A 15,740-nucleotide genomic window follows, 5' to 3' on the forward strand; every position below is an offset into this window, starting at 1 on the left:
TTAATGCTTCTCACCAGAGCAGTACTCGGCTTCACCGAAGATTGTATGACAGCCTGCTTACACTGCCGCCTACTGTTGATGTGCACAACTGAGCGGCGCGATCGTCGGTGGCGTGGAGTAGGCGATGCCAGGCTCCCGCGGTCGCTGCACAGGTCGAGTTGCGCGGAGGTGCGAGGGCCTTTGAGGCTGCTTGCAGCTTTAATTTTCTTTGTTGCACAATTTTTTACCAGTGTAGATTAAATACTTCATATGTGTGTTTAGCCCTTTAATATTAGATTAAATATGTTCTGTAATTGGTTTTGGGAGAAGTGAGCAATTATAAAACAAAGAATGCAGATGATAAAAATTAAAACTCTAAATTAGTTTCCATCAAATGTTTCTATTTGCTTTGCAGGACAAAAAAGTTTTATTGCCCATCCACAAGACTGTTTATAAAGTTGCTTTAAGGAAATTATTACTTCTTAAAGTATTTTTAGAGAGTAATTGATGTTTTGATAGGTTTAGGTAAGTGAAAACACTCAGAAGTACTGCTTGGGAATAAGTGTCACAAGTTATGTTTATATTTGATTAATTCATCCCATCTTTTAAGTGACATATATTTATATATATTTTTCAAATTTCTTTTTTTTTTTTGCGAAAATACCTCCAATGTGTATTTGAACCAAAAACAATTGATAAATAAATAACAAATAAATAGATAGATAGATAAAACTGTTTAAAATTAGTTATATTAGATTAGGCTTAGATTTTTAAAAGTTAACAACAGTTTATTAATAAGGAGAATAATTAGATTTTTAGGTCTCTCTCAAGACCTTTATTTCTCACATTAGACATAAAAGTTTTAAGCTTTTAAGAGTTAACTTGAAAATCTGTTATTGTAAAAGTAAACCTAGCTGTATTGGTACAAGAAAATAAATGTCTGTAAAATGCAGTAATTACCTGAGAGGTGAAATATACCCATTTACATACTTGCATCTATTACCATTTTAACGCTTTGATAAACTTGGACAGCCCCCTATGGGGCAGATGTTAAACAAAAGTTTAAAGTCAAAAACTGGTGGGATTTGTTTTTCTCGTTTTGCAAAGAAAGATCCCTTTAGTCCTGAAGTGTTTTAATAAATTTGATTCAAAAATAAAATTCTTTATAAAACTGTATAACTTCTTTTAATGTAAAACTCCAAAATGAATATGCTACGTTAAACCATTAATCACCTGGTGTGACACTGTTTGTACACAAAGTGGTGCTCAAAAGGCCAACCTAATGCCATTTTTTAAGTGCCATGTTGGTTCTGTTGAAATGACGCCTTGTAACAAGGATATAGAATGAATACTAGCTTAGTTGGAAATAAGCGCTCTGCAAGTTTACCACTGGGTAACCCACTGCTCCCACTATACTATTGTTAGATCTTCGGAAACCCTGAACTGGGTCGATTTGAAACTATGCAAGTCATTATTACTGCACATAATGGGATTAGTTTGGTATGGAGTGCTTTGAATAGTAGCTTAATCTATTCATTGTTTGTGGTGATACTTTCTTCACTGAACTAAATCTACCTTGGAGTGAAGTATGCACCATGGCTGCCCTGTAGGAATGGATCTACTGTAACTACATCCCTATTTCAAACTTTTGCTGAAGTACCCTTTGCAAAATGTCCTTTTATGAAGTGCTTTTCAAATTATTGTGCGTTTCCTCTTAAAAGAGCAGTTAACACCGATTTTACCATAATTGTTTGGTAGATAAACTAATTAATTCAGGACCACCTCATCACCTCCTGAGTGAAGGTGACTTAACTCCCTCTCCTCATCATAATATGCTTCTTGTCAAGATGTAATGGTGTATTTGACTTAGTGCAGTTGTGTGCACTGTTGCATCCTTTGATGTATAGCTCTCTTTTGTAGCTCATCAGTCAGCTAACCTTGGGGAGAGCTGGAGAGGGGAGAAAGATAAAAGACTTAAGCTATTATGTCTGAATGGCTCCTGTCTCAATTTAGATGTTAAATGGCAGACTTCTTACAGCTGCTGCTGAGAACAACATCCCCACAGCTGTTGTCAGATCATTGTTTGGGTGGAAATCCAGCAGTCTGTCATTCTGTCGACATATAGTTTGCGAGCGTCTGCGAACATGTGCTTGACAGAGTGACAGTGGGATTCGACAGCTCTCCAGACGATGAGTCACGTTGTAGGGCAGGTATATCTGCTCACTTGTGCGCTCGCAGAACAACAGACCTGGAGGATGTGAAAGTGACATTTTGTGACAGTACTTCCTAACCTAACTTGCATCACTTTTTTCCCTCACTTCCCTCCGTTTCTACATAGGTATCGCAGTTTGAAGCATTTCAACTACGACGTGTGTCAGAGCTGCTTCTTTTCTGGGCGTACCGCCAAGGGCCACAAGCTCAACTACCCCATGGTTGAATACTGCACACCGGTGAGTAAGCAACACACAAGCAACAAGCAACAACCTCCCTCACACGTGTCTGCGCACTTTCCTCGCTAGCTTATGTCATATCTCCTTCACACACACTCGTACACTCCAATTAACCATTAAATTAATCCAGTCAAATTCACACTTTTTAGACTCTAATAACCTTCTCCCTCATCTTAATGTCAAATTAGATGCAAAGTCTTCCATCCACTGAATATTATTCCTCCTATTACACAAAGAGAGACTACTGAACTGTCACTGCACCATATTTCATCTTTGACTAGTTTAAGTTTTTATCAAGCTCCCCTAAAAGCTTTCTGTATCGGATGAAACATTGTTCAGTCCAGTGGGAAGTCTGTAAAAATGTTTTTGGAACTTGGCTCCAAGGATTTTCCTCCAAACCCAAAACAGCCTCAGCCATGGTGGGAAAACACAAGAGCTGTTGGCTCACAGTCAGCCTTCCTGTTCTCAAAGGTGTTGGAAGTGCTTTGTGCAGACAGGAAAAACAATTTCTTGTTGTACTCCTCTCTTTTGCATTGGGACATTGTCTTGTTGAAACAAAAGCAACGTAGACAAAGGTGTCCTTTTCTCAACAATGCACCGATTAGCCCATTTCTCTTCTAGAGTCTTTATGTCCATCAGTCTATGGTGCTGCCTGAGGGAGATAATCATAAATTATATTTAAATGAACCTATGAAAACATGTTGGATTTGGATATCCATGAGACCTTATAGAAATATAAAATTTGATTGTAGGATATTCCTTTGGAAAATGTAACTTTCTTAAAATAGAGAATATTAAGAGCTGATATAGTGCGGTGAAAAAATATTTGCCCCCTGCAGATTTTATCCGGGTTTGCTTTTTTGTCAGTCTTAAATGTTTTAGATCAAACGACACATTTTATTGTAAAAAAGATGTAAAAAAGTAAATGCCCTTAAACCTAGTGACTACTTGTACCACCCTTGGATGTGATGACTGGGAATTACCTCCAGTTACTGAGAATAAGTCTTTTATATCACTGTGGGTGAGTTCTGGCCAGCCATTCTGTCCAGAATTTCCTAATTCAGTCACATTTGAGGGTTTTCAAGTAGGAATGGTCAGGTTCAGGTCCTGTTACTAAAGTTGACTAAGCCACTCCAAAACCTTCATTTTGGTTTTTTTGAGCCATTTAGAGGTGGATTTACGATTGTGTTTTTGATCATTGTCCTGCTGCATAACCCAGTCGAGCTTGAATTAAAGGTCACAAACAGATCAGAGCAGCAAGAACTAACTATTTAAAAGCTGGATTTTTCACTCAGGTTACCTTTGCCTATTATAAACATTTATTGCATGATCTGAAACATAATGTTATGAAAAAACAAAACCGAAATCGTAAGAGGACATACATTTTTTCACAGCACCGTTGCTGAAATTGTTTTCTTGTTAATTATAAATGAAAGATGAACAAAGATTACATGTCTTCTTTTTGTCTATCTACCCCATCAAAACCTGGGTTTAATGCCTTTCTATATATATTATCAGTGACTAGCATCATTAGCATAAGGAACTGTAAACATCAGTCTCTGTGTATTTCCCTCATTTTCACCAAAAAAATGACACTTTCAGGCTAATGCTTTTCAACGGAAGTCTGTATTTATGAAACATTTATGAATTCGTGCATTTTCTTTTCACTCTGTGAACAAGATAAATAGGGACTGTGATGGAGCCGCTTTAAGGGGCAGGAATACATCACTGCTGAAAGAGAATAAATATTTATATATGTCACAGTCTCAAATTACCAAAATAGTTGTTTAAATAACTGTTAGAGTTACGTGGTTTATTTATCGCTCTTCAATATCTATCTGCTCAATTAGAAGGGAAGATGAAAATTAATTTCAAACAGGAGATTTAACCTTCACCTGTCCTCATTTGTCAGCATTGTAACATACATTCAGAGTGGACATTGTCATGATGATTTGTCTTTCAGTTTCATATAAGAGATTGCATGCTTGGAGTGAAGAAAATGGTATTCCAGACTTCTCTTAAATTTTCCACCATGTCTTTTCAAATGCCGTGTGACTATCTGCACAGAGCAGCCACGCTATTAAAAGCAGAGCAAGGACCGATCTCTAACCAGCTCTCAGAGCGTGGCGCTGAACAACCGGTCCAGCTGTACAAGATGGACTTTGTTTGGCCGAACCTTGCTGATAAGAATGCAATGACAGTATATTGTGCTATTTGTGCAGCAGAGATCTGCTCCGTTTGGGAGGAAAGCGATATCTGTGACAGCATGATGGACAATGCTTGAAAAAAATTTGTTGAAAAAGATCATTATCAAATATCTAAACTAAAAAGCCTTAACACTGATTTGTATTCTTTATGCTTGCCAGTAAACAGCCACAAATTTTCACCATCTCTTCTCTGAGAAATGGCTTTGACTGCAGGAAGCCGACTGAAGACTTTTCAGCACAAACGACTTTCAAACATAATCATAAAGCAATGAATGGGACCGAATGTAGGCTGATAAAAGAGAAGCTGGTTTGTGCTCCTAATGTTGTAGTAAGAAAATTTTATTTAGATACTTTGAAATGTCAAACTATAAAGAGTAAAGCATAATTAAAAGGTAAAAGAAAAAACCCAACAATATGTCATTGGAAACTAATGAAATATAACATTTCAAAAGATCTTAAATAAAAACCTGTTTTCACAAAACTGTTTTGCAGCTGTTTTCTTCTGGAGTAAAGTCCTAACACACACAGATCAATACTGGGTTGGCTGTAGGAACAAAAGCAGAAAAACCTTGAAAGGTGTTTACTCTCGATTAGAAGCTGTGAAAGTTGAACACTCATCAAGCTTGACCTAGATTTATCGAACCTTTAGATGATGTAGGCTGAGGAAAAAAACACATTAGAGACTGAAATTTGTAATTTCTATCAGAGTGCGGAAAAACAGATTTGACTCACTTCTTCATTTTTAATGTCAATGCAGCTTTATGAAACAGTCATGGCATTCTTTCTGTTAGAATTTCAATATACACAATCACATTTGTTCCCCATGACCATATCAAGGTTCTTGAGTTCTCATTAAATGCTACACCCTGTTTGACAAGATGAGAGACTGATAAATTGACTTTATTTAGACCTCAGTGCAGTTGCTGGATGGACTGTTTTTCCTCATATTTTTCTTATTGCTTATTTTATGGCCATTATATTGCTTTTCATATGTTTATAAATTTTGTGTGGGTAAAAATGTCCTACTTTTAATTTGTTTTGTCTCTCACTTCAGACTTTTACCATTCCTAAGGGGCTGTGTTGTTCTAGTTCAAGTTCTACAGCTAATATGTCTGCTGTCATTTTGTAGGATTTACTGTTTTCTCGAAGTGTCACAAACACATCCCCACGGGGCACATATTAGGGATTATGACACCCACCATATTACTGTGACTTGTTGATTTATTTCCGCTGGGGTCTCTTTGCAGCTCTTGTGCTGCGTTTCTCACATGGAGTTCTTTGCAGAACTATTCACACACTTGAACGTTTTCATATTTTTTTGCATTACAACCACAAATCTTAATATATTTTATTAGGATTTTATATGACAGCAACGGCAAAGTATATGCAAATACAAATCTGAAATGCAGGACACGCATTTGTATTCAGCCTTCATTGCTTTGTTAAAGCATCTTTTTCTGCAAGTACAGCTGCAAGTATTGTGGGGTTTGTCTCTGCCAGCTTTGCACGTCTACAGACTGAATATTTGGTCATTCTTTACAAAACAGTTTAACCTCAGTTAGACTAAGCAGTAAACATCTGTGAACACATTGGCAAGTTTTGCTACAGATTCTCACTTAGGGCTGGCCCATTACAGGTCCTTCTCAAAATATTAGCATATTGTGATAAAGTTCATTATTTTCCATAATGTAATGATGAAAATTTAACATTCATATATTTTAGATTCATTGCACACTAACTGAAATATTTCAGGTCTTTTATTGTCTTAATACGGATGATTTTGGCATACAGCTCATGAAAACCCAAAATTCCTATCTCACAAAATTAGCATATTTCATCCGACCAATAAATGAAAAGTGTTTTTAATACAAAAAACATCAACCTTCAAATAATCATGTACAGTTATGCACTCAATACTTGGTCGGGAATCCTTTTGCAGAAATGACTGCTTCAATGCGGCGTGGCATGGAGGCAATCAGCCTGTGGCACTGCTGAGGTCTTATGGAGGCCCAGGATGCTTCGATAGCGGCCTTTAGCTCATCCAGAGTGTTGGGTCTTGAGTCTCTCAACGTTCTCTTCACAATATCCCACAGATTCTCTATGGGGTTCAGGTCAGGAGAGTTGGCAGGCCAATTGAGCACAGTGATCCCATGGTCAGTAAACCATTTACCAGTGGTTTTGGCACTGTGAGCAGGTGCCAGGTCGTGCTGAAAAATGAAATCTTCATCTCCATAAAGCTTTTCAGCAGATGGAAGCATGAAGTGCTCCAAAATCTCCTGATAGCTAGCTGCATTGACCCTGCCCTTGATAAAACACAGTGGACCAACACCAGCAGCTGACACGGCACCCCAGACCATTACTGACTGTGGGTACTTGACACTGGACTTCTGGCATTTTGGCATTTCCTTCTCCCCCAGTCTTCCTCCAGACTCTGGCACCTTGATTTCCGAATGACATGCAGAATTTGCTTTCATCCGAAAAAAGTACTTTGGACCACTGAGCAACAGTCCAGTGCTGCTTCTCTGTAGCCCAGGTCAGGCGCTTCTGCTGCTGTTTCTGGTTCAAAAGTGGCTTGACCTGGGGAATGCGGCACCTGTAGCCCATTTCCTGCACACGCCTGTGCACGGTGGCTCTGGATGTTTCTACTCCAGACTCAGTCCACTGCTTCCTGCAGGTCCCCCAAGGTCTGGAATCGGCCCTTCTCCACAATCTTCCTCAGGGTCCGGTCACCTCTTCTCGTTGTGCAGCGTTTTCTGCCACACTTTTTCCTTCCCACAGACTTCCCACTGAGGTGCCTTGATACAGCACTCTGGGAACAGCCTATTCGTTCAGAAATTTCTTTCTGTGTCTTACCCTCCTGCTTGAGGGTGTCAATAGTGGCCTTCTGGACAGCAGTCAGGTCGGCAGTCTTACCCATGATTGGGGTTTTGAGTGATGAACCAGGCTGGGAGTTTTAAAGGCCTCAGGAATCTTTTGCAGGTGTTTAGAGTTAACTCGTTGATTCAGATGATTAGGTTCATAGCTCGTTTAGAGACCCTTTTAATGATATGCTAATTTTGTGAGATAGGAATTTTGGGTTTTCATGAGCTGTATGCCAAAATCATCCGTATTAAGACAATAAAAGACCTGAAATATTTCAGTTAGTGTGCAATGAATCTAAAATATATGAATGTTAAATTTTCATCATGACATTATGGAAAATAATTAACTTTATCACAATATGCTAATATTTTGAGAAGGACCTGTATGCTTTGATCTAAATTGTTTCATTGTAGTTCTGGCTGTATATTTACAGTGCTGCCCTGCTGGACAGTGATTTAAAAAATTTGTTATATCCTTTTTCTTCTAAATTACATAAAATCCAAGTAAAATACATTAAAGTTTGTAGTTGTAAAGTGACAAATTGTGAAAAAGCTCGAGATGTAAACAATTTTAGCCTTTATCTGTTATCTAAGATGGCATTTCTGCACAGTTAGAGGGGAAAGATTTAATGAAGCACAGGCTTCTTTTGTGTAGTTGCTCTGCATGTCCTGGTGATTTGTTCAAGCTTCCATGTTAAAGTGTGTGGATTAGCCAATAAGCCATTTGAGCTTTAACAAGCCTGTTTCACATATCAGTCACCTGTTAAAGCTGTAAATGTGTGTGAATGTCTGTGTGGTTGTATAAATACCTTAGAAAGGGATTTTCTCTCCCTCTGGTCAGACTGTGCTAATTTGTTGTTGGCTTGCATGACTGAAATTGCTTTTGCAGGAGAATTGCCTCTGCCTGTTGTCTAATTAACAGACTCATTTTCTCCCACAGAAATGCTGAACTTGATTACATGTGGGCACAAGAGAGTGTTGAAATGTTTAATCCATACAAGACACACTTTGTTACAGACAACATCAGGCGAGGACATGAGAGATTTCACCAAAGTGCTGAAGAACAAATTCCGATCAAAGAAGTACTTTGCCAAGCATCCACGACTGGGTTACCTACCAGTCCAGACAGTTTTAGAGGGAGACAACATGGAGACGTAAGTAACTCTAAAATCTTCTTAAAAGCCAAGTCGGTGTTTTAATTTAGCCTTGAGGTTGCTGAGCAAGAATCTAGAGATCCGGTTACCCCTGTTACTCAGCCACTGATCATTATTAGCTTATGAGACTTTTTGATACCTCTAGAGGCTTTTGGACCAAGTGTTTCATATTCAGTGTATATTCTAAGTAAACTATATAAATTACATGTTTGTGATGTACTAATGGCAAACATGGCAAGTCAGTGATTGATATTGTCCCAAGATTCAACAACATGCATAAATTTCAACAATCAATGCCTTCGCCCATCCGAGAGATTCACCCATCAAGAGACTGGCACAATACTCCAAAAGTAGCAAATAAGGGTCTGAAAAACAAAATAACTCGTAATGTGTTGTATTACGGAAATACGATACTGGTCAGAAGTATATATACACTCATTATAGGCATATTGTAATAATTTGGGACATTTAATGATTAACTTGTACCACTCTTTTTTCCAGAGGGAAATAATTATGCAACATACTGCTTCAATTAATTTTGAAAACAAGAACTGGATGCACAAATTTCAATTATTTTGGATTTATTTAGTCCATAAAGCCTCAAAAATACACATCCTCACTAATATTTGGTTAAATGCCCCCTAGCAAAGTGCAGGGATACCACACACTATTAGCGGTCATCAACAGGTTCATGGTAGGATTCTGGCTGGACATTTGACTACTCTTCTTGGCAGAAATGGTAGAGCTGGTTTTAATTGCCCAATTAGTAATTATCTTTGTTTTTATAATGATTCCACCCTGGAGAAAAAGGTGTTCAAATGCATCATTAAAGTCCTAAAATGTATGATCTTTATTCCAATTGTGAAGGAATTTAAGCTTCTGACCAGAACTAACCATGGTTTCTACAGTCCTCTGCATCTACATCTCGGTCATAAAGTCCAGATTTTAAAAAACTGATCTGTACTCCTGAAGAAGAAATTTGAAGCAGATTATATTTTTGCTCCATCCACCAGAATGGTGATGATTTTATTACTCTTCTGTCAGCATTTGTAAATCCCCTTGGAAACCTGTTTAACTTGGGCCATATTTTGCAACTACCCAAACTGAACATTTTAGCCATCTCTGCTACCGAACTACAGTGATCTTCCTCTTTAGTCAGCGTCTTTGTGGGAAATGCCTTTATGTGTTTCCTCTTCCTGTTTATTTCTCATTGTACCTCCGTTACTTTTGCGTCATGTTGTGCAGCAGCATCTCAGCCCTCAGGATGAGTCACCTGTAGATACACAAAAGCTCTCTCCTAACTTAAAGTTGCCCATAGTTACCACTCCAATGGATTGCACTAACCATCCTTATCCGTCCTCCTCTTCACCTCCCACCTCACTCCGTTCCCACTTCCTAACACTGCGCTGAGAAATGACTCCTTCAGAGCTTTCTCCTTGATGAATGCCCTTAAAGGGGAAAAAGAAAAACATCTTTTCAAAATATAGCAGAGGGTAGTGGAGAGTTAATGATCATTTTGCCGTTTCTTGCACTACATTTGGTATCTGCTGTGAACAGTGCACCATCAAGACTGTGAACACGGTAAAAATATATTTAGGAGAATAAGTGTTTAGACTCTGTGTTGAAAGGGAATATTCTCACTTGCTGTGTTTTACCCTGCTTTAAAAATTGTTGTTCTTTGGAGTTATTACTGTAAGTTAAACCAAATTGAGTGTTTCAATAAAAAAAGGCTTCATATTTTCTGTTGCTCTAAACTCTTTACATAATGGTCAGACCCAACTGCATGGTAACAAAAGACATTTATAAGAATTTAAAAATGTTGGTATTGATTTAGTGTCAGAGGAGAAAACTAGATTATGTTTTGAATAATTACCTTCCCTAAATCTCCCAACCTCTTCTCTGCTCTTTTTTTTCTACCCACTATTTTTCTTCCGGAGAGAGCAAAATACCACCTACTCTAACCTTTCTCTTCTTTTTTTTGCTTCATGTCAAAACTGATGGGATTTTGGATTTGTCACAGCTATATTTGATCATTTGAAAGAACCAATCCTGATGTTTTTTCTTTTGTTTTTTTTCTTGCTTTTCACATTTCATGATCAGATTCAGGCTTTTGCAAAGGCGTTGATGAGTTTGCTGATGGATTTATAAGATTGTGGTTTGATCTTATTTATAAAATAAATTATTGGCAGGGAAAAATATTATGTACAAAATATGAAGTTGCTCTACTGCTGCACATAAAGTAATTATTTTAACGTATATTTCATTTTATTTTGTTCTGAAAATGTACATAAGATTTTCCTATGCCACTTTACATTTCAAATCCTGTGAAAACCTTTATTGGAGTATTAATCTAGATAAATAATTCACAGCAAATGTTATTTTTGATATTCAGGTGAAATATTTAATCAACTTAATCAGTTAAATTCCATATTTTAGACTGTTTCAGGTCAACTGACTTTAATTCAGTTTCTGTTTTTTTCCCACAAATACGTCACTAGAAAACATGGCATTGCAATATAACAGCTAGAGATATTTAATTCCATTTCTCTTCCTATATTTGCTGTTAATTATCTGCTTTCATTCCTTTTGCTCTTAGTTTCCTCTTAAGAAGAAAATGTTTAAGGATGTATTTCTCAGTAACCTGATGACTCACACATTTACTAGTTTTTTCTTCTTCTGGCCCTCCAGCTGTCTCTGAATCCGACAGGTTGAGGATGTCAGTATGTGCAGATGGTGTTTTAGCGCTGACAAAGAAATGGTGGAGGGTCGAAGAAAAAGCTGCGCTAACAGTGACAAAGTGACTACCACAGCATGATGGACCAAATAGATTTTTAGAAGCTGTTCAGGGCATTCACCTTGAAGGAAGCACATCCTGCAAAAACACAGAAGCACTTGCTGTGCAGTTATGACCAATCTCTAAGGAGATGGAACAAGACATGGGCTCCTTTAGCTTTTCTCAGTCAGCATTTCCATGTTTTTCCAAAGTAGTTGAAACAACAACCGAAGAGCTACCCAAGTGCTGCCATGGAGGTGGAGTCTTCCCACTCCTCTTAAGAAGGTTTACTACAAACAAATAAATTTTTAAATACAAATCTTAGTGTCACTTGTATTAATTATATGCAGTCGTCCTATGATCCCTTTGGTAACTTGGTTTGAATGTCGGACTCCGGATATTTAGAAGATTTTATTATGAAAGCAACTCTTTCCTTCATTGTGAACCTCTTCTTCTATGTTGAGGTGAAGACAAGAGCCACAGATTGCATGTCAGACAACTTTTGGTGAAAGCAAATTGATCCTCCCAAAGCACTCATACTTAATATCTACAACTTGAAAGAACAATATGAGCATGAAGACTTTCAGTTCTGTCAGAGTAGAAACGGCCTTTTTCCAACCCCTGTCTTTTCCCTGCTCCCATTTCTTTTCTCTGTGCACCTTCTGAAACTTCTGATATTCTAATTCTTCATGCAAATAAACAAATGGCTGCTCACGTGCATTGAACACACCCCCTTGATTATGTTACTGTGGTAAGAAAATTAGAAAACTGATTAAAATTAATATAAGCCCCATGAATTTGATTCCTCTGATAAAGCAAAATATTTGTTTTTGAAGAAACTGGAATCTTATGAGTGTATAAATGTTTATATCCCACTCAAAAAGTAACAGGAATTATGGCAGACGTAGGTGAATATTCCCAGGCTTTGTAAAATTTATAAACAGTGCTTTTCTGTTTTTACACTAACATTCTTACCTCTGAGGAAGATCTTAAGTGACCTTTTGACCTCAAAATCTTTGACCAGGGTTTTTGAGATGGGTTCAGTTTGAAATTCCTGTCATTTGAAATTTAGTTAATTACTATTACAGGTTACAAACTATGATTTAAAGGATTTGTATTGAATGTAAAACAATCCTGAACAGAAAAAAAACAAAAAAAGGGGAAAAAGCCTTTACCACCCGGCTTAATCTGAAACTAGCCTTAGCACTGTGTTACTTCATAATTTGTGGGGTGAAATGCTGATAATAAAACTTAATTATGTGATTTTTATTTTTGTACTCAAAGGTCCATGTTAAAAAAAACCAGAAAAGTAGGGAGTTTTGAAATGGAAATAACCCTCGGTGTTTGCACAGTACTGTGTTTTCAATTTTCTCTGTATCCTTTTTCTATTGACTACTTCTCCCATGTCATAGCGGGAGAAGTTTTTTTCTAATATTGTCACAACCATGTGGTGTCTACATATATTCTTGATTGTCTTACATCCCTTCCCCATATGCTGAGCCCAGCTGCTATATATAAATATATATAGAGAGATTTTTTCTCCTCTTCTTCTTCCATCTGCTGTTTTCTTTCTCAGACCCAGTGAGTGATTTTGACCCTAAAATTGTTTTGTGGTGCCTTTACTCCCCATCCCTCCTTCCCTGGGTTTCTCTTACAGTCCGGTCACTCTCATCAGCATGTGTCCGGAGCAGTACGAGTGAGTATGAGCCACCTCTTACGACACCCCGTCTCCAGACTGGAATGCCTTTAAACGACATCTCCTTTTGTTCCTTTCACTCTTCACTCAGCACCTCATACCCCACCATAAACATCCTCACACCACCCAAATCTCAACTGCATGTTGCCTGACTGCCTGCTTTTCTGCCTAATCTACTGGTTGAACATGAGGCCAGAAACAAGGGGGGAAAAATCTTGCACCGTTTTCTCACCTTCCTCCTCTCGTTATAGCAACCACCTAGAATACAGTCTCATCCTCGCCGGCCTGTCAAAAAGCATCCAAACGCTTTGTTGATCATCCCACTGTTATTTCGCTCACTGTAGGATCCTCTGATTTATTTTTAGGTGAAGCTGTGTTGGTCCATTAGGTCGTGTGTGTGTGTGTGACTTGGGTGTGTGTGCATGTGCTCGTGAATTTCTGTTTTAACGATGCTGTGTGAGCACGCAGAATCTCATCCATCTCCATTACTCCATTCATTTTCCAGGCTGTCCCAGACACCTCAGCTCTCTCACGACGACACCCACTCCAGGATAGAGCAGTATGCCAGCAGGTATGCACTGCAATCTTCCGTCACCATCTTATCTATTCCAGGGACACGGGGGGGAGGGGGGCATGTAAATCCTCCTCATAAAATTTCTAATGTTGTGAAAGATGTAAATAGATGATAAACTAATCACCACAAGTGTAAAATTCAAAGATGATACATTGTTAGGAAGGAATTGTGCTGAGGTTTTTGCTGGAGGATAGAAAAGGGCAGCAGCCTTTGTGGTTTGGAAAGCCAGAAGATGTGAAAGCCTAAGATTTATGAATCATCAGGCCTAAAATATTGAAGGCATTCATATTTAATTTATTGCCTTTTACAAATTAGGTACTGTTTTACACTTTTTACACATTTATGTAATAACTATAGTGCAAATTGTGACAACATTGTACAAATCCTTGCTCTTAAAGCTGTTAATCCTGCACCTGAAACAGTAAAAAGTAGTTGAGCTACAATTATCCACATTTTGCCACCTTGCAAACACAAACTTTGCTGTATTTTATTGAGATTTTGTGTGATAGAGCAGCGCAGAGTAGTGAATGGTGGTAAAGTTTATGGAAAAAAATACTCCCTTTTAAGGTTTTTCACAAATGAACATCTGAAAAATATGGCGTGCATTTGGATTCACCCTCCTTTACTCTGATACCTCTAGATAAAATGCAGTACAACTAACTCCCATCAGAAGTCATCTCATTAGTAAATAGTCCACCTATTGTAGCTCAATCTCAGTATAAATGCAGCTCTTGTGTGATGGCCTCAGGGGTTTGTTAGAGGATATTAGTGAACAAACAGCCTCATGAAGACCAAGCAGCACAACAGACAGGCCAGTGATAAACTTGCGGCGAAGTTTAGAGCAGAGTAATTTATATAAGAATATCCCAATTATTGGACGTCTCATAGAGCACGGTTAAAACTACCATTCCAAAATGAAAACAGTATTGCCCACCTACCCTACCAAAATAATAGTGGTCCACCAACGTCAGGCTGGGCAAGGAAAGCACTGATCAAAATCAAAAGGGTATGTTTTTTTTAAAATTTGTAAACTGATATGGATTCAGGGAGCAAAGACAACAAAGCCAAATAAATTGCTTCTAATCTGGAGATAAAAATGACCTTTTTGCTTCGATATACGGGCTAAAATTGTGTCTTTGAATTTTGTTTTATGCAAATAAAAATCCTTCAGTTTTCCATCAGAGTGCACCTGAGCAGCTAATCACACTCTTGCTTTGTGGAACCATTGTTCCATAAAATGTAATTATTGCTTTTATTTTAGAATTATATACTCACTGGATTCATTATTATAATATTAGTTGTTAAACTTATTTATATCCAAATTAGCATTTAGGGTATTTTTCTTTTTTTGAACCGATGCAGGAAACATTTGAGTTTTTGATTCATATAAAGATGGAAGCCTTGCTGCGTTGTGAGAGGTTTCAGTGCGGATATGCATTACAATTTTGTATATATTTGTTTTAGTTGTTACATAACATTATTAATGTATTTTAAGGGGTCGGCAATATGCCCTTTGTGACTGCTGTCATTAGCATTTTTTTGAAAACAGATCTGTTATGAGTTTCTGTCTAAATACATATATATAAAAACTATATAATACCAGTTTTTGAAATAAGTAATATCTAAAGTATACCGCCATTCTCCTTTCGGTCACATTCAGTAAGTAAATCTGCCCAGTTTTGCATAGGTTGTTAGGTCTTTTTTTATGTGGCAGACAACTGGACATTCTCCTGAAGGATTTTCTGGGTGAGGGCAAAGTGCATGGTTTCAAAATAGGCAAGTTGTCCGGGTCCTGAGGTAGTAATGACGATCCAGAGCATCACACTGTCACCATGTTTGAGTGCTTGTATAATGTCCTTTCTATGACATGCTGTGTCAGTATGTGTAACATGACGCACACCATTAAAAAAGTTCAGTTCAGTCAGTCCACAAAATATTTTCACAAAACTCTTGGGGGATCATCTAGGTGTTGTTTGGCCAATGTAAGACAGGCCTTTGTGTAATTTTAGGTCTGCTGAGGATTCATCATTGGGTAGCAATTTTCCC

General features: G+C 37.8%; 1 protein-coding gene across 9 annotated transcripts in view; it reads left to right on the forward strand.

Annotated features, from left to right (window-relative positions):
- utrn (utrophin) overlaps positions 1–15,740 on the forward strand; it is a 247,550-nt gene that overhangs the window by 203,107 nt on the left and 28,703 nt on the right. For 8 of the 9 annotated variants that reach the window (XM_047388070.1, XM_047388068.1, XM_047388075.1 and 5 more), the window contains 4 exons: positions 2,318–2,429; positions 8,515–8,651; positions 13,082–13,120; positions 13,626–13,691. In XM_047388070.1, the coding sequence (XP_047244026.1) occupies positions 2,318–2,429; positions 8,515–8,651; positions 13,082–13,120; positions 13,626–13,691 (354 nt within the window). The remainder of the gene's footprint in view (positions 1–2,317; positions 2,430–8,514; positions 8,652–13,081; positions 13,121–13,625; positions 13,692–15,740) is intronic. The other variant, XM_047388069.1, reaches the window with a different exon arrangement.

Source organism: Girardinichthys multiradiatus, chromosome 15 (assembly GCF_021462225.1).
Source record: "Girardinichthys multiradiatus isolate DD_20200921_A chromosome 15, DD_fGirMul_XY1, whole genome shotgun sequence".
Taxonomy (NCBI): Eukaryota; Metazoa; Chordata; class Actinopteri; order Cyprinodontiformes; family Goodeidae; genus Girardinichthys; species Girardinichthys multiradiatus.